We start from the raw sequence: 20343 nt of genomic DNA, 5'->3' as shown, positions 1-20343 counted from the left end.
CAAGTTAATTCTCACAAAGTTGAAATTATTTGGGAATGAGTCTATATTTAAAAGGGGCCAATTTTGAATTCATAAGATTATTTTAGAGTTAATTCCTATATGGCCCCCTACTTTGTGACCAGCTTCCTTTATGACCCCCAAATTTCTGTAAATTCAAATATGACCCCCTATTTTCATGGAAATGTCATAACTACCGTTCCCATTAATATATTTTCAAAATAAAATTAAAAAAAAACCTAAATTTTCCGGCCGGCGACCTTCATGAGAGTGCTGACTTGGAGAGAGAGAGAGAGGTGAGTTGGAGAGAGATAAGTGGTGGAGAGGGAAGTGAGGTGGAATTTAGGTTTTTGTTTTTAATTTTATTTTGAAAATATATTAACGGGAAGGGTAGTTATGACATTTCCATGAAAATAGGGGGCCATATTTGAATTTACAGAAATTTGGGGGCCATAAAGGAATCTGGTCACAGAGTAGGGGGCCATATAGGAATTAACTCATTATTTTATAAGAAGTGTAATTTTGGTAACAAAAATGTTAACCATTTTGGTTAACTGACGAAGTTAAAATATAGGAGGTCAAATTTTGAATTTACGAAAAATAAGGGACCTAAAAGAAAGTTGGTCACAAAATAAGGGCAAAAAGTAAAGAACTCTTTTTTAAATTACCACGAAAGATAAGAATCATTATATGATGTTAAGTTTGTAGTCATAAACTCAAAATTAATTGACAACGAGTTGAGATGACTCAGATATTATATGTTTAGTTGTTAGATATTGATTTTTCCATTTTTTTTTCTTTTAGGGTGACGTGGAGCACACATGGATTTTAAGCCTATAACATGTGGGCCTAGCTCTGGTACCATGTTAAGTTTGTTATCATCCAAATTCAAAATTAATTTGCAATTAGGCCCGGTCTTGTTAGTGTTTGAGTGGGCGGTTATCGAACTTATCACATCTATGATGTATCAAGTGCCAAATGTAACGACATACGTACATCGTAGTCGACTTCCAAAAAAAAATTAATTTGCAATTAGTGGAGAAGACTTAGACATTATATTTTTGGTTGCTAGATACCCCTTCTCTCATGTGTGACTATCCTCACACTACTTATACATCATAACAAGTAACTACTAGCTTAGTTGGTTCAGTTAGTTGTGTATCTAATCCGAAACTCTCATAACCAAATCGTTACAGACAACCAAATGGTCCCCACCGAATTATTCATATTGCAAATTAATACAGATGCATCATTTACTGACCTTAAGAGTTGTATGGGTCTTAGCTTTATCATCCATGATCACCAGGCTCAATTCATCGAAGCTAAAGCGGCAACACTCAGAGCTAGAACTAGTGAAAAAAACTGAAGCGAAAGTTATTTTATGCGGTGCCCGGTGGGCGGCGACAAATAACTTTAACCATATTGTTATAGAAAGTTAGTTCAACAAAAAAAAATATTGTTATAGAAGTGATATCTAGAGTCCGATCCAACACTTGCAAGATCCTAGAAAATTGATACAGTGGCAATCAACAAAACACATTCAACAAGTCAAAAACTTCATTCCTCAGTTTAGTAGAATCAAGTTCTCTTACATCAGTAGAGCTCAAAATCACCCAGCAAACAAGAAAGCAAAATGGGCAGGAAGAAATACGACAATTGATTCTGGAAGTACATTTCAAATTGGGTTATTTCTCTAATGGCCCCCAACTTTGTGACCAGCTTCCCGCCTAGCCCCCTACTTTACGAGAAATACCCATATGGCCCCCTATTACCGTTAACTTTAACTTTCCGTCACTCTCTCTCCTCCATCTCTTTTTCTCTCGCTGCCATGTCACGCCACCTCATCTGTTAGGCCACCTCGTCCAAATTTTCGGCCGGCGACCTTCAAACTAAAAAATAAATTTTTTTTTATCTCTTTCCTCTCTCTCTCTCTAAGAACTCCGGCGAAGGAACCCTTCGCCGGAGTTCGTCTGTTCGTGATCTGTTCTCACGAACATACCAGATCTGTTCGTGAGAACAGACGGATCTGTTCGTGACTGTTCTCACGAATAGATTTGGTCTGTTCGTGAGAACAGACGAATTCCGGCGAAGGGTTCCTTCGCCGGAGTTCTTAGAGAGAGAGAGGAGAGAGATAAAAATAAATTATTTTTTTTTAGTTTGAAGGTCGCCGGCTGGAAATTTTGCCGGCCGGCGACCTCTGCCGGAGAAGGTGATGAGGTGGCCTAACAGATGAGGTGACGTGACATGGCAGAGAGAGAAAAAGAGATGGAGGAGAGAGAGTGACGGAAAGTTAAAGTTAACGGTAATAGGGGGCCATATGGGTATTTCTCGTAAAGTAGGGGGCCAGGCGGGAAGCTGGTCACAAAGTTGGGGCCATTAGGGAAATAACCCTTTCAAATTTTATTTCTAATTTGTAGTTTAATCGCACTCTTAATTATTAGTAATATTCTCATTTTAACAAAAAAATTAAAATAAAAGTAAAAGTAAATGGACTTTACGCCCGATAGGACGACAATAAGGGTCTTTACTGTCCAAAATGATAGTAATTGTAGAATGTATCATGCCATTTAATGAATGTAAAGTTTCTTGAAGTCTCATGTCAATAAAAGTAACCACAGTCTTAGAGCATCTCCAATGGAACACTTTAACAAATACCCTAAAAGTCCACTTGTCAAGTGTCAATGAAGATTCTCTTTCCAAAGTATCAATATAGAGACACTCTAAATATTTTTTGTCTCCAATACAGATCTCCAAAATACCTCTACTTAATGTACATGTCACTCTTCAATTCAATACATAAATAGTTAAAAAGTATGGGTTTCTATTGGTTAAAATTTTAAATTGACACTTAGAGACATTTTAGAGTGTCTCTATAACTAAATGCTCGATATCACTATAGAGTGTCTAGCTGAGTGTCCCATTTGGAGAAGTTTTTTTTACAAAATCTCTATAAATCACGGACACTCTAACTTTTAGAGTTTGAGTGTCTCATTGGAGATGCTCTTAACTTGGACACTGGGGCCTTTAGAGGCTATAGAGAGACATTTATGGGCCATCTCACTATTAACAAAAAAGGCCCCAAAGACCATCTAGATTTTTTTTTTTTGAGAAATCGACTACGATCTACGTTAGTCGTTACAAGGCATTGATACATCATTAAGATGTGATAAGCACGATAACCGCCTAAGTTAAACCAATAATTAAAGAGGCCTAAAGCACGACAACATTTACTTTATTTAGTGTCTAAATTACATGAGATAAATCTTGGTGATAAACTGCTTCTAGCGAGACTCGATCTCAAAATTCTCATAGGCTTAAGAGGGATGTCCTACCACTACACCAAAGAGCGGCACCCACCATCCAGACTTTTATTTACACCATAAATTGTATGTGGATAATTCAAGAGGATAAAGTATCACTCCCAACTATCCAACTCATGACTTTCCTAGTCTTTTAGAGGGATGTCTAACCAAGGGAGCTATATCAGTTGATTTGTTTTAGCCGTCACCCTTTCATGTTGCCCTAATTAAAAAGTTACTTATATCCTATTAAGTTTTATGGTTACTTATTTAACTCATTCCGTCTTCCAATATAACTTAAATGAGGATCATAACATCTCCTAACCTTGTCATCCTAACTGAAGTCTTTTGCTCTTTAATTCAACTATAAAGTGTGCCCCCACTAAGAAATTTGTCTGGATCCACCCAGCACAAAGACCCCCCACCACAAGGCACCTCGGTTTAGAATAGTTCTCTTTTTCGGTGCATTATAAGTTGAAGTTGAAACATTCTTTTTTTTTTCGTTGAAACAAAGTTGAAACATTTATATAGCAGAAAGATAACCAAGTATAACAACTTAGTTGATCTTTCCTTTTGATCTAGTGTGTGAAGTATTAACTGTTCTCTGGAACCATTATTGGATGTGCACTCTTATTTAAAAAATTGTGAAGTCTTACGGTTGTCTATCTGATCCCAATTTGAAAAATCCTAGAACGTAAATTTAAAAGTTATCTTTTATCCGACTATTGAGCCATAAACATAGTTAGAGAAGTTAGAGCAAAAAAGATAGGAAGTAGATACAGAGAAGGTAGAACTTGAAAGATAGAAAAGAAGAAGAGAAAATGGAAGTTAAGAATATTGAGATACGTGTGTAAACACGTGATATAAGAGACGGATCAAGATGAAGAAATTCGACGATCAAGACTATTCCAAGATATTTGAAGATATGTGAAGATCTAGAATATTTATTTTCTCCATTTTGAAGATACGTGTGTAAAGGCGCCCGACACACGTATCTCAACAAAGAAAACCCACCAATACTGCTATCGAACCCAGTGCGTCTATAGAGAGGGTGGTTAAACAAATTTGAGTCACGGACTCTAGGAGGGCAACAACAGCCACAATGTCAGGGCGCCTTTAGAAGCACCAAAAAAAGTTTAGATATATAGGATCCAGGGAACAGTTAATAAGCATCCATCCATGCATCTCGTGAATAAAGGGAAGACATAAATGAACGTGAAAGTGATGAAATGAAAGCAACTTGAGAATTCTATTTCAACAAAAAAAAAAAAAAAAAAACTTCAGAATTCATGACTATAAAGCAACTTTCTATATATTTGGGTCCTATGTTTTAATTTTAGAAAATGAAAATCAATTTCACGAGTTTTAACCTCACTTCCTTGTGATGTTTGAGCCTTATTTTAATAATGGTAGATCTTTACATCACGTAACTAAAGCACGAGCAGTATCACATTCTCTAAAAAGGACAACAACACCTTATACCTGGCCATTATCCCGACTGAGTTTCTATAGGAATATGTGACCGGACAAGATTCAAAGAGTACAACACATTTGTAATGTTAAATTGTTCAAAAGTACCTAAAAATACAAACGGGCAATTTTCGTGAAATTTAAAAATTCCACCCAACTTTGAAATGTTTTATAGGTTATAAAAACTTCCGATATTTTGTCATTTAATTTTGAGTTGTATATCAAATATAAAAGTGTTTAGTATAAGGACTCGGCTAAATGGTATAGGGACATGGTCCCAAAATCATATTTTAGATTTGAAGTCTCATTACCAATTAAAACTAGACATTGTTTTTAGAGATTTAAGTCGAATAAATTAATTTTTACTGGGATAAAAATTAGGATTAAAACAATACAGGTAACGACGTTTTCTTTTATTTTCATGTCAATCCTTAGATCCACAGCTCCTGGCACAAAATCCTATTTTTAACTTATTTTACAAAACAAGCATCGCCTATAAACACCACATTCTTATTTAATTTTAAGTTGTTCTCATCTCTTTATTTCCATTGTAATACATTTATTATTTCCTATTAGTGAAAACTGTTGGTGAAGATTTCTCTCAAAAGATAAATATTTCGGCCACCTTAGTTACTTTATTTTTTTTTTGTCGCAAGAATTTCGGCCACTGTGGTCGAAATATTGAACATATTTCGACCATAGTGGTTGAAATATGCCCAAAATTTCAACCGATATTTCATATTTCGACCATAGTGGCTAAAATTTTGTGCATATTTCGACCATATTGGTCGAAATTTTAGACATTTTTCAATTACTTTGTCCGAAATTTTTCTGTCAAATTTTATTTCATCATTTGTTCCATGTTTTTAGATAGAAAAAGAGATCTTGAGTATTAAATTTTATGTCAACAGTTGGTAACTCAAGTGGTTCCAAGGTGTTGACATAAACTCTATAAACCCGTGGAGGTCCTAGGTTCGAATCACAGAGAAGGTGGAATCTTTGGTTATTTGAATTGGAATTATTAGGGTATAAATAATGTAGTGTAGTTGGGTTTTAGGTCATTATCTAGTTGGGCTATAGGCCTGGTCATGTTAGAGTTTGAGTGGGCGGGTATCGAGCTTATCACATAATTGATGTATCAATGCCAAAGTCTAACGACAACGTTGTCGGTTTCAAACTTTTTTGTAAATATTAAAGTATTTTTTATATTGTCATTTTAAAGTGAATATATGATGATTTATTTGGTTTTTTGAGGAAAATGTCTACTTACTAAAAGGAGTAATGTCCCTATACTAATTGTGTCCCAATACATTAGATACAGGTCCCTTCACCAAAGACCAATATAAATATATGTTTGGCAACCATTTCGTTTCTAATTTAAAAAAGAAGTAGGAGTCGCGATAAACAACATTTTGTGAATGAAATTCGACTGTTATAACAACTTAGTGATATTAGATACACGCTAGCATGTTTTTAGTCTACTTAGTTATATAATTTATGAGTGTCATGTAGTAGCCCCTTTTGACATTTGTTTTATTCTTGTGCTATATGTACAATGTAATAATGCACATCAAAGATTTGCAATGTTACCATCAATTAAAACATCACATAATTGCAAAATACAAATATAAACATATTTCGCGTGGATTTCAACTGATATACAAACAAAAATTAATCAGTTGAACAAAAAAAACTTGTTATGATATCTATTGATGGTAACAAAAGTTTTGTGAGATAAATAATAAGACTATAGTAAATTACACAAGTTCTCGAGACTTTTACTATTGTCCAATCTTAATGAGAAAGTCAAATAAAAAAGGACAAAAAATGTGTTGACTTAGTGAATTGGAACCACCATCTCTTATGTAAAATTTCATGTTTTCCCCGCGTTCTACGATCATGGTAGATTCCTCTTAATTAACGTTGGTAGATCATATTTAATTCTGGAGAAAGACGATGAGGACGATGATAGTTAAAAAAAAAATCTCCGGAAGAAGAAGAAACATAACATAAATGGCTAAAGCACTCATGTTAGAGTTTCTTTGTCCATCAAATCCGATCTTTATCAAACTCTCAACAAAAAGTTCTCTACCAGTTGAGCTAAACCTTGTGAAGCCAATGAAGCCACCCATTTGCTCGTTCATTCAGTTCTGTGCCCCGAAGTCTTTTAGTTTATAGTCTAGTCCATCTTAATGTCTAAACTAAACTTTTAGTATGTATTTTAACTTCGTTTTGTATCTCAGTTAGCCTTTGACTTATTAATATGAAGTTATAATTTATCCAATACAAAATATTATTTATATATGGGGGCCCTTGTCATACTTTTAAGAACTTGGGGTCCGAAACCACCGCTTTGATGGCTTCATGCCTACCAACCTTGCTTCGAATTTTAAAGCAGGGGTTGGTATCTTCCCGAAGTGTAGAAAGAAAAATTGAAACACAAAGAAAAGAGGTTATCCTAATAGTGGTGTTGATTTTATCATCTATTTTCTAGTCATTTTAAAATTTTCATGGGTGCACCCATCTAGTTCTTAATTTTTACAGCCGGTCCCAAATCATATAATAAGGACATTTTCATGATTTGAATGAAATATACATAGTCTTGTGAAAATAATAATACGAAGATAATGATAATGGTAAAACCAAACTAATGATAACTCTTGCACTGAAATATTAAGAATCAAAGGTATTTTTATTTATGTGGTGAACAATTATATATAGAGAATTACAATGGAGAAGTTTACATAAGAGAGGGAATTAAAATAAGGAACTATAATTACATGTATGGAAACAACCTAAATCTAATTACAAATAGTAAGGAAGTAAAATCTTTTGTCTTCATTCTTCTTTCTATGTTGAGATAGCTGATTGGATTTGAGAGGCAATATTGCCAATCGCCTAATTACGTCATTACCCCCCCGCAAGTTGGAGCGGAGGAAGAAAGCTGAGTCAAGCCTAACTTGGGAAGTAACTTGTGAAACTGGTCAGAACCCAAAGGCTTTGTAAAAATATCAGCCACCTGATCGGTGGTGCGAACATGAGAGATCTGAATAAGACCACTTTCAAGCTTCTCACGAACAAAGTGGCAATCGAGTTCGATATGCTTCGTTCGTTCGTGAAAAACTGGATTGGCAGCTATATGCATAGCCGCCTTATTGTCACAGAAGACCTGAAAAGGTTCTGGAATTGAAATCCGAAGGTCCTGGAAAAGGTATTTCAACCATTGGAGCTCGGCGGTAAGGAAAGCAAGGGCACGATATTCTGCCTCAGCGGATGACCGGGAGACGGTCGGTTGTTTCTTAGATTTCCAAGACAATGGACTCGCACCAAGCATTGTGAAGTAGCCGGTGGTGGAACGACGTGTAATGGGGCAGCTGGCCCAATCAGAGTCAGTAAAACCCGAAAGTGTCAAAGAGCTAGAGGATGAAAGGAGAATCCCATGATCGAGGGTCCCCTTTAAATATCTTAGCACTCGAGTCGCTGCATCCATATGTGTTGAACGGGGATGCTGCAAAAATTGACTTAGATAATTCACTGAAAATACGATATCAGGCCTCGTTACAGTGACATAGAGAAGTCGACCAATTAGACGTCGGAAAGAAGTGGGATCGTCTAACGGTGTGCCATCTGTAGGTAACAATTTCAAATGCTGTTCCATAGGAAATAAACTCGGTTTTGCACCGAGAAGTCCAGAATCACGAATAATATCTAAAGTGTATTTCCGTTGACAGAGGAAAATACCCTTAGGGGACCTAGATACTTCTAGGCCTAAAAAATATTGAAGTCGTCCGAGATTTTTAAGAGAAAATCGTTGCTCGAGACGGTGTCGAAGGGAGTCAATTTCCTTGTTGTCATTGCCTGTAATGATGATATTGTAGGGTTTTATACCCTTCTACTAGTGTTTATAGCGGAAATATGACATCTAATGTCTACACTAGTATTCCCAGGATCACATGCAAAACTAGTAATTAATCTAATGGAGATAGTGGATTACCTTAATCGCTTTTCCCTCAAACTAGTTGAATTGATTGAAGAAGACCAAGAGCTTCAAGTGTAGCTCCTCTACTTGGGACACGAGCAATCAATTTGATCTCCCACCTTGTTGTATAGCTAGCACACCAATGGTGGTTGGATAATAAGAAGACCTTCTTCTTGCTTGACTAGATAGATAGTTAATGGGAATTAGCTCACTTTCTCCTCTCTACTTGATGTGGTAGAGTAAGAAAGCTTAGAGAGAAATTCCACACCTTATTCTCTGCCCTAAGAGTGTTTATATAGAACCCTAATAAGAATCCACCTCCTTTTAGGTTTCCCAAAACACCCTTTAGAATAAGATTTAGGGAAATAGTCGAAAATAGCAACTATTGGTATTTTCTCAATTCCCTAAGGAGATGACGTCCAAACCCAGCCAAAATTGGCAGATTTAATGTTCATAACATAAGGAAACGTCCCTCCAAAAATCAGCCCAATCCGAGCCCTAAAAGTGCCCGAATCGGCCTAGGCCCAAAAACCCTGCTTTTGGCCTTTTTGTACTATCTTTGCCTAATTCCTTTTTAGGCCTATGAGATATGTTTATGGGACACTCCCATGATTATATCTCACTCCCACTAGTCATATCCTAGATCAATTTGTCACTCTTATGTGTAACCCGTTGTAGGATCCGATCGAAGTTAGCCGCGAATTACTTCGTAATTCGACGATCGTAGTTGGTCTCTAGCTACAACTCTACGATCCCTAAATCAATCGGACTTGATGATCTTCCACATCAATTGTCCTATCCGACAAATTGTTCGCATTGTCACCTTGGTCGAAGGACATCTCCTTCAACTCCTTCAGACTCCCACTTGGACTTAGAACAAGTGCAATGCCTCGATTCCCGTGTCAATTTAGTATCCCATCTGATACGTCACGTCATTCAGACTTTCTTGATATCCGAGTACAACTGTAAAAGACAAACGATTAACTTTTAATCCGTTTGAGCGCGGCCACGCATTTTCAGTTGCTACTCATCAAGTGGCCTTGAGACACTTTGTACCTAATGTGATTAGGGTGACACAATCCATTCTTGCGCTCCCACTTAACTTCATGTCTATCCTGTCCTTCCCAGTGTCCGCCTTTATAACCTCCTTTTACGGCGCGGCGTTTAACGGAACCAAAGTCGGGCATTCCTTACATAAGATGAGTGGAGCACTCATGTTTTGAGGAATCTCTCCAATTGTCTTTATGAGAAGTATTGACGTTCATCACGAGTGATGTACTTCTCATTTGAGGGTTATCCAGTGTATAAACCTTTTACACACCCACGTAGTCGAATAGAATATACTATTCCTATAGCCCATGAAACTGCGCTATCCCATCGACTCCCGTGCTAGTCTTCGTGAGTCATCGTTGTCCATGCAATGACCTGGACCAGGGATTTGATAATAAATATTCCAAGTTCACTTAATAGGGTTTCATTCATCAGATCACGTATCTGACAAACCTATTCGGAATGTTTTATCATCAATGGACTGTCGTTTAAATACTAAACCAAATTTAGACGACTTGTGAAATAACTCTATTATTTCTGATAACGAGAGTTGTAAATCTGAGCCTCTTCCGTAAAACTCTTTTTACCCACTCAGTTTTACTCGTCGAGGTTTAAAATTATACCTCATGCCTTAGACTGTGTATGACTCTCATACTATGTCTTAGGTGACAGTTCAGTTTGACTACCGTGGTAGTCGGTTTTAAACTTTGCTAATTATCAATTAATTTGAAGACGGTTATCTTCAACCTTGATAATTTCTAATAACTTTTACTAGAGTTAAGGCTTTTAATTCTTTATGTAGTATTTGCAACAGTTCCCGGCTTAAACACTTTTAGCCTACTTTCCTTCCATGTCTGAAAGTTTGCTACGATGACATGTTCAATTTTGTACTACTTCATCCTTTAGCCTTCTAGGATGTACTAAGTAGTGTTTCGGTTTTCCAATCCGAATTCGGATGTTTAAATGCTAATCATGTCCAACATGATTGACTTTATGTTTTCGAACATAAATGTCTCTCTCATGCGTGCTAGCTCATCGGTGTCTTTTCAGACTCCGATTTTTGCAACGCCCTCTGTCATGAGTTTTTGGGTCGAAATTCTTTTAGACTTTCCGAGTCTTAGATTTTCTGTTTCGGATCTCAAGCATCTCAGCGTACTGAGTCTCTCTAATCCTATCATCCTTTTGATCTATGCTTATAGATCTTCAGATGCCCAAAATGGCATTTTATCCTTTTGTGTGTGGTCCTTTATTGAGTCAGTTCGTTACTGTTATACAACACCTTATGTCGTACTCAATCTTTTGTATGTACTCTGCATACGGACCCGGAAGGTTTGTTTACTCCCACTTACCTTCTTGAAATTTCGTGATTCAAGATTTTCTTCATTCCTCAGGAATCAAACTTCTTTGATTGCCTTTTGAATCGAAGATTCTAACTCTTGCGTGCTTTTAATCCGTCGATAGATTTCTTAAGCATGCTTGTGGACATAACTTGATTGGAAGAATCTTTATTCTTCTTGTCTCGTTTCGGGAAACATGAATGTTTCCATCCTTCTCAGTTTTCTATTTTGGAAAACCAATTTAGGTCTTCTGTTGACTTAAATTATCAAGCTTCATGTCTTGACGAGATATGGATTCCACGATGATTTTGGCTTCTAGCCAAAATCTAGAGTCAGTTTCCGTTTCTGCGCAGGTCTTTTATCTCTTCAGAAATAACCTTTATTTTCTGAGTCTTTAAGATTTTATTTTGACCTTTCAGGGCTTTTGAACAACAATTTGGAGTTATCTCAACTACTTTGAGATATTCCTTTAGAGACACTTTCACTCGCTTTGAGAGTTCTCCTGCGAATGACATTCGCTTTTGTGCGGTGGGTTTACAAGATCATATCTTTAACCTTTCCTTTTCCAAGGAGTCGCAGTTTGTTGCTCTTGGTCGAATTTAATCGTCTTGTACAAGTTTCATGATTGTTCTTCATGAAACTCCATGATTTTTCTCATGATCGAATTAAATCGACTTGTACTTTTCTCCCACTTATTCTTGTAATAATTAGTGTTTTTCTCCCAGATTACTAGGTGCGCTAATTATTAGAAGAATACTATCATGAGCAACAAACACTTTGTTCTCTTGATTGCTTGTGGAAAAAGCCCAAATTTCTTCTAAAGAAATTGCGTCAGACTTTAGCTAATTTTGTAATGCCTTTACAAGCTTAGACGGACTTTGGTAGTTTTGTGAGAAGCTATGTCTAGACTAATGGATTTTGGAGGATAGAGTTTGATTCGTGTTCTTCATCTTAATCCTTTTGGACACTCCAAATATGGATAGGTTAGAAGTACGTTTGAAGATCAATTTCTGTTTCTGACTCAAGACTTTCTTTCTTGTCAGTTTGATTCATGTTTTGGTTATAGTGGACCTGTTGTCCTCATCCCTTTCCGATGAACCTATCTTATAGGTTTTTGACCAAGTTTAGAATCTTTTGGTATAGTTTGTTAAATCTAGCACTTATTAACATCCCAATTTAGAAATAAAGTTCTTTATTGATTCTCCGTAATACTTAGTACAGAGATGATGTTAAAAAACTAGAAAAACTATTAATCTAGAATAGTGCCTAAAGTAGACTTCGATCCCTTTCAGCATCCTTAGCAGTCGAGGCTTCTGCTCCCTCTTGGATCTTGTCTTCTTTAGCCAAATACTCAGTTCCCAGCTGCGCCTGTACATTCACAATGATAGGGCAATTTTAGGTATCATATACCTAGGTTTGGGAATTTTACAGTATTTGATAAGTTAACTGTTTATACCTGAATTGGAAGCCACTGTTCCATTCCTTTTGTCCTCCAAGAACTTAGGGCAGTTTCTTTTCCAGTGGCCTTTGCCATCACAGTAGAAACATTTGGTGTCAGGAGGAGGACCTTTGTCTTTAGGTTTGGCAACTCGTTTGCCTTTTCCTTTTGACGCGGTTTTCTTCTTCTGTTTTCCACCTTTCTTGAACCCTTTGTCCTTTTGTACCATAAGAACGTCCTTCTTAGTCTCCACTATAGCGACGTCCTTTTCGGCTGTTAGAAGCATAGAATGAAGTTCCTCCAACGTTTTATCCCATCCATTCATGTTGTAGTTCATCTTAAACTGATTAAAACCACTATGGAGGGAGTGAAGGATAGTGTCGGTAGCCGTCTGTTGGCTATAAGGGAAACCTAGTTTAGCCAGCTTGCCCATGAGCCTGATCATTTGACGAACATGAGGCCCAACTGGTTTTCCCTTTTCAAGGCGCATGTCCATAATTGCTTTAGAGGTTTCAAACCTCTCCAATCTCGACTGTTTCTGGAACATTTCCCGAAGTTGTCGCATCATGGAGTAAGCATCCATGTCTATGAACTGCTCTTGCAGAGTCGGTTCCATGGTTGCTAGCATTAAGCAAGTTACAGGCTCTGCCTTTTTCCGCACACTCCTTTCTTCATCTATCTCTTCTTTAGTCGAATTATCATCCAATACAGGAATTGGAGTTTCTAGTACATGTTGCTTTCCTTCCATCCTGAGAACTATTCCCAGGTTCCTCTCCCAGTCAAGGAAGTTGTGCTCATTTAGCTTCTCCTTGTCGAGAAGTGAGCGGAAGTTGAAAATATCTTTTGTCATCTACATAAAAGAAATGGCAAAGTTTTAAACTCGTTATCATTTTTGAAAAACTTAGTTTTCCCACATTATTCAATAAAAATCGTCCCCGATTGAATAAGTGATTCCAAGACCCCAGTTCTTCGGAGTAAAGCGGACGAAGGCCCTACCCTTTGACTCCGTCGTTCCGGGTGAGTGAACTACTTCACTGATCATACCTTATGACTCTTGGTTGATAGATTTCATTAATGAATGACTAATCTATCCTTTTGCCTCGAGTATCCAAGACTCTCTTGCTGATCTCGTTGAGTAGAACCATTTAGACGTGTAGGCCTCTTCTATAGACCTACCCGCATTGTCCCAAGGTAGAGGAGGTACTCTGCGAAGGCCGACCCACCTTCCTCGAACAAGGGCGCAACGAGTGTCTTAATCTGGATAGGCGATTACTCAAGATTACTTTTGGGGACTTTTACGCTAGTCTGGCGTTTGTTATAGTGAACTATTTAGCCTAACTAACATCCACGACATAAAGCGTAAATAAGTAAGTAAATGCGCGCGAGAAAGTAAATCAAGCAGACATGGATCCTAGTATGGCCCCTAACCTAGAAGATCTAATCTCCTTTGGTTTTCTTCTTGTTTCGCCTTTTGGTTCGTCTAGATCTCCATCCTTGAACCTCCATTGATTTCTCCCACTCGCCTTTGGATTCCATCCTTGAGTTTTCTTCAATGGACTCATTGACCCTAAACTCTAATTACAAGACTCTAACGATTCGCAGATCGTATAAACTTGAAATTAAAATTAATTACAAAGCATGCACCCATCCGTGCTTAAAACAAGAATAAAGATATAAATCTATGGCCATACTAGTTTCCCGCATTCACATCACATGCAATCATATAATATATCAAGGCTAAGAATTATATATGCATGATTATCTTGGGAGATACTTTTGTTGACATCACATGTCACATTACGGACCTTAAGTCTAAATTCGAAGAATTCAACTAGTGGTGCGTTCCGGTTTTATCTTTTATGATTTCTAAAATCATCTTTAAGAAAAACTCCGTTTCGGGTTTTGAAAGCCCGGGTCAATTTCGGAAAAACATTGGTTCGATTCTTAATGATTTCATAAATCAATTTAAAGAGAAATCCGTTTTGGCCTTCTGGATGGCCCGGATTGATTTTGGAATTATTTGGTTGGAATCGGAAGAAATTTTGGCAAAAACTCCCACTCGAATGATGGTTCCTTTTTATGGTCCGAAAAGCCTCGAAAAAGCCCGGGACAAGTCCTAGACAAGTCCCGGCCCAAGCCCAGAAAAGGGCTCGGACAAGGTCCGGACAAAGCACGGCCCATAGGCCGGCATGTCCTGGCCGAAACCTATCAAGGCCTGGTCTCGTCCTGGCCGGAGCCAGGACGCTAGTCCATGTACCAGACGCGTCCTAGACGTGTCTGGTGCTGGACCGGACCAGCACTAGGTGTCTCGGACTAGTCCGAGACACCCAGAACCTCCCAGACGCGTCTCCAAGACGCGTCTGGTCGAGTGCTCTGGACGCGTCCTAGACGCGTCCAGGAAGCTCCCTCCGCAGCTGCTGGTCGCGTCTCCAAGACGCGTCCCAACAGCTGCTCTGGACGCGTCTTCAAGACGCGTCCAGAAGCTTCTGTCGCAGCTGCTGGTCGCGTCCTAGACGCGTCTCAGCAGCTGCTCTGGATGCGTCCAGAGGACGCATCCAGGAGCTCCCGGTCCGGCCAGGAAGCTTCCTGGCCGGACACTAGGGTTTTCCAAAACCCTAGTTTCCAAAAATTTTTTTTTTTTTTCTTTTGCAACTCTAAGTTGCTATTTTCTAAATTTAAAACTTTTCTTAAAATTTTGAAATCTTTTAGAACACTTCTAAAATTTTTACAAAACTTGTAGAAACTTTTAAAATTTCCAAATTTTGTTTTGAGAGTTTCCCAAAACTCAAAACACTTCTTTTTAGAACACTTCTAAAATTCCAAAAATCTTTGTTTTTCAAAAGTTTCCAAAACTTGAAAACAACTCTTAATCAAACCAATTTTGGATCAAAGTCTAGGTTTTTGAAAACTTTTTCAAAGAACAATTTTGAAATCTATTTGAAAAATTCTTGAATCCCATTCAAAATCAATCAATTTCTTATGTTTAAAACTCTTTTAAACATAACTATCAACTTAATCAAGCATGGATTAGTCCGAAATTCAATCTAATTGAGTTTTAAAACACTTTTAATCATCAATTTGATTCTTAATTTGAAATTCATTGAATCCCATTCAATATTATCAAATTGTGAGTTTAAATAGTTTTAAAACACTTTTAAAATATTTTTATAAACTCAATTTATCAAACTATCAATTATATCTAATATGAACTAGTTCGATTCTTAGCAAAAACTAGTTAATAGCAAGAGGCTCTGACGCCACTGTAGGGTTTTATACCCTTCTACTAGTGTTTATAGCGGAAATATGACATCTAATGTCTACACTAGTATTCCCAGGATCACATGCAAAACTAGTAATTAATCTAATGGAGATAGTGGATTACCTTAATCGCTTTTCCCTCAAACTAGTTGAATTGATTGAAGAAGACCAAGAGCTTCAAGTGTAGCTCCTCTACTTGGGACACGAGCAATCAATTTGATCTCCCACCTTGTTGTATAGCTAGCACACCAATGGTGGTTGGATAATAAGAAGACCTTCTTCTTGCTTGACTAGATAGATAGTTAATGGGAATTAGCTCACTTTCTCCTCTCTACTTGATGTGGTAGAGTAAGAAAGCTTAGAGAGAAATTCCACACCTTATTCTCTGCCCTAAGAGTGTTTATATAGAACCCTAATAAGAATCCACCTCCTTTTAGGTTTCCCAAAACACCCTTTAGAATAAGATTTAGGGAAATAGTCGAAAATAGCAACTATTGGTATTTTCTCAATTCCCTAAGGAGATGACGTCCAAACCCAGCCAAAATTGGCAGATTTAATGTTCATAACATAAGGAAACGTCCCTCCAAAAATCAGCCCAATCCGAGCCCTAAAAGTGCCCGAATCGGCCTAGGCCCAAAAACCCTGCTTTTGGCCTTTTTGTACTATCTTTGCCTAATTCCTTTTTAGGCCTATGAGATATGTTTATGGGACACTCCCATGATTATATCTCACTCCCACTAGTCATATCCTAGATCAATTTGTCACTCTTATGTGTAACCCGTTGTAGGATCCGATCGAAGTTAGCCGCGAATTACTTCGTAATTCGACGATCGTAGTTGGTCTCTAGCTACAACTCTACGATCCCTAAATCAATCGGACTTGATGATCTTCCACATCAATTGTCCTATCCGACAAATTGTTCGCATTGTCACCTTGGTCGAAGGACATCTCCTTCAACTCCTTCAGATATCATCTACAGAGACAAGAATATAGATAGTAGTCGGACCATTAAAATAACTAAGAAGAGAGTGGTCTGACGAAGACTGAGAAAAACCTTCGGCTTTTAAACCAGAGGAAAATTTGGCAAACCATTGCCTAGAAGCTTGTTTCAAACCATATAATGATTTGTTCAAGCGACAAACTCTAGTGTCACCTTTGTTGCTAAAACCTGGAGGAATGGTCATATAGACTTCTTCTTCCAAGTCTCCTTGGAGGAAAGCATTATTGACATCTAACTGATGCAACAACCATCCTTGGATAGACGCAAGGGATAAGAGGACACGAACAGTTACCAATTTGGCAACTGGAGCAAAAGTATCATGATAGTCGACACCTTCAACCTGGGTATACCCTTTGGCGACGAGGCGTGCCTTATAACGTTCGATGGATCCATCCGAAAGATATTTAATTTTGTAAACCCACTTACAACCAATGGGTTTCTTGCCAGGTGGCAAGGAAGTCAGAGACCAAGTATTATTAGTCTCGAGGGCTGAAATCTCTTTAGTCATCGCCTCACGCCATTCTGGAGAAGCAGAGGCAATTTTGTAAGATTTGGGTTCTTCCGTGGTGATGACGGAAGTGAGAAAAGCCTTATGAGAAGGACTAAAACGGTCGAAACTTATATAGTCGACCAGTGGATAAGGAGTTTGCGAAGATGTCGTTTCTGAACTAGAAAGAATATAGTCAAATAAGCAGGAGGATTCCTAACACGAATAGGTCGTGTAGGATTACCAGATTCCTCAACAGGAGAGTCAAGTGGTGAAGTGTCACTAGTAGAAGGTCGGGGAGAAGCGGAAGCAGAAAAGTCTGGAGAAGATGCATTATCTGAAGAAGCTATGGGCACCTCTACAGGAGATGGTGAAGATAAATCCTCGCTGGAATCAGAGGGAGTCAGAGGCCCAACAGAAATAGAGGGCGCTGACTCAATAAAAGGTAAACGGGGAGAATCAACCAAAGGCGAGGGAGAAGACTCGACCATCGGTGGAGGTGAAAAAATATTGTGTCGCGACGGAGACTGGAAAGTGTCTGGAGAAGGCACATGGTCATCCAAAATATTCAAAGGAGTAAAAAAAGTGTGAGTCAGATGGAACATCAGTAACCGACTCAAAAGGAAATTTGTTTTCAAAAAAGGTTACATTTCGAGAGTCATAGAGAGTTTTAGTCTCTAGGTCATAAATGGTGTAACCCTTCCTTCCATAAGCGTACCCAATAAAGATTCCTGGTTTAGCTCGCATGTCAAATTTATTAGTAGCTTTGACATAATGGGCAAAGCACAGACACCCAAAAACACGGAAGGTCGAGTAGTCTGGTGGAGTATCATATAAGACTTCATAGGGTGACTTAAGTGATAAAATTGGAGTTGGCATCTAATTAATTAAGTAAGTTGCCGTTTTTAGACACTCACCCCAAAAATTAAGGGGAAGATTAGCTTGAAATCGCAGAGCACGAGCGACATCCAACAAGTGTCTATGTTTGCGTTCAACGACCCCATTTTGTTGTGGAGTATGAACGCAACTGCGTTGGTGGATAATACCATTCGACTGAAACCAAGACTGTAAGTCATTAGTGAGAAATTCAGTTCCATTATCGGAACGAAAAGTCTGAATAGGGCAGGTAGAGGTGGTTGCCGAATCAGAAGAAATGGACTTAATAGTCTTTTGATATTGTTTAATTGTGAAATTGAACAAATATTCTAAGTATTTCTTAGTCTCAGACTTGGACTGCATAAGAAATGTCCAAGTATATCTGGAATAGTCATCAACTAACGTGAGAAAGTATCGCTTATTTGTGAGCGAAGGAACAGGGAAAGGTCCCCAGATGTCAGCATGAACTAATTGGAAAGGAAAAGTACTAACTGTTGTACTTTTATGAAAAGGCAATTTAGATTGCTTATCCATAGGGCAAATTGTACAGTCATGCGTGGAGTCGAAGCGAATAAAATCAAATCGTTGAGATAAGTGTTTAAGGCGATTCAAACTTGGATGTCCTAGTCGGCGGTGCCAAATGTCAAATGACTTATGTAAAGTAAGTGCTTTAGAGTCACGGCGTAAAATATAGAGGTCGCCAACCTCATCAGCCTGTCCAATCAGGCGGGTTGTGAAAACTTCCGTAAAGACACAGTGCGAAGGTGAGAAAGTCGCAAGACAATTTAAAGATTTACATAATTGTCGTACAGAAATCAAATTAAACTTGAAACTAGGAATATGATAAACATTTTCGATATGTAAAGAGTCAGAAAAAACTACTTTATCGATATGTGTAACGGGAAGGGTACTCCCATCAGGAATTTGAACGTAAAGTGATGGAGGAGCAAGTTCGTACGAACTAAAACACTGTAATGAAAAGCAGACGTGGTTTGTAGCTCCACTATCGATAATCCACGAAGTAGGGTGAATGGAAAGAATAGTTCCCGAGAAAAGTGTCGTAGCCGTAGGGCTAGGGTCACCAGTATCTATACCGGGAAAAAGAATCGATCTCAATAAAGGAGAAGGAATATAAATCATGGGTCGACAAAAATTAGTAGAAAAACTCGAGAGAATAAATTTTAAGAGTCTGCTAAAGAAAAAGTAATTATGGGAAATAGGTTGAATAAGTGATAACTCAAGTGTCATTGTCGGTTGAGTCGACAAGTAAGGCATTGTCGAAGAAATGTCAAATATTGACGGAAGGAGCGACAACAAAAATAATATTGTTGTGTTTAAAATTGACAAGAAAATCATTGTCGAAAAGCTAAAATATTTGCTAAGAAGTAACAACCAAAATGATGGTGATTCGTCTGACATGATTAAAAGTCGTCAAAGAAAAATAAGATAATAACAGATTTAGAAGTCCGGAAATAGGTCAAACAGTGAACATATATAAAAATATAGAAACTGATGAAAGCGACAGTTGTGTTAAAAAACAGAAACTGTGACAAATAAAGTATTGCAACAGTGTTATTCGGGACGGGAAATTCTTAATAGTACCGTCACAAATATGGAAGAGATGTTTTGATCAATTTTTGATCGAAAAACAAAGTCTGCAAACGGATGATATGGCCGTGAGAAGGTGGTTGCTTTTGTCAATATTTGTCTTAAACAAGGCAGTAAATGATTTTAATCAAAACATTAAGTAGTTTTAATAGTCAAACAGTAAAACATTAATTAGTTTTAAAATCAAAACAATAAGTGGAACACTATGGTTTTAAAATCAAAACAGTAAGTGGGACACTATGATTTTAAATCAAAACAGTAAGTAGTCAAAACACTATGGTTTTAATCAAAACATGAAGTGGTTTTAATCAAACTGTAAGTGGTTTAAATAGAAGATGATTAGGTTTCCTAGATAGTCTAGTGAGAGAAGGTTTTGTGAAGGAAATCTAATTAATAAGAGAGTAAACAACAAAAGCAAAACGGTCTATGGGTGTTGAAATAGTAGTCAGCTTCGTGGTTGCAATGAATCGGTGATTGTAAAAGCAACGATTCTTGCGTAGATGTGGCCGACTGAAATGAGCAAACCCTAGAGGTTGTGCGAAAT

General features: G+C 37.7%; 1 protein-coding gene across 1 annotated transcript; it reads right to left on the bottom strand.

Annotated features, from left to right (window-relative positions):
* Positions 1-12307: 12307 nt before the first annotated feature.
* On the bottom strand, positions 12308-16203 carry LOC147556580 (uncharacterized). The gene is made up of 3 exons (XM_086663307.1): positions 15953-16203; positions 12589-13420; positions 12308-12500 (listed from the first exon to the last, which is right to left on the bottom strand). Exons 2-3 carry the CDS (start codon positions 13418-13420, stop codon positions 12484-12486), a joined length of 849 nt encoding a protein of 282 aa, XP_086519433.1. The 5' UTR covers positions 15953-16203; the 3' UTR covers positions 12308-12483.
* Positions 16204-20343: the final 4140 nt, after the last annotated feature.

The sequence above is a fragment of the Eschscholzia californica genome, unplaced genomic scaffold, assembly GCF_041429995.1.
Source record: "Eschscholzia californica isolate CP2 unplaced genomic scaffold, dmEscCali1.0.p SCAF_2, whole genome shotgun sequence".
In the NCBI taxonomy this organism is placed as follows: domain Eukaryota; kingdom Viridiplantae; phylum Streptophyta; class Magnoliopsida; order Ranunculales; family Papaveraceae; genus Eschscholzia; species Eschscholzia californica.
This window is presented reverse-complemented; position numbering and strand designations above follow the sequence as displayed.

Coding starts and splice junctions, on each gene's coding strand:
- LOC147556580 (XM_086663307.1), bottom strand. CDS start 13,420: ATGACAAAAGATATTTTCAACTTCCGCTCACTTCTCGACAAGGAGAAG.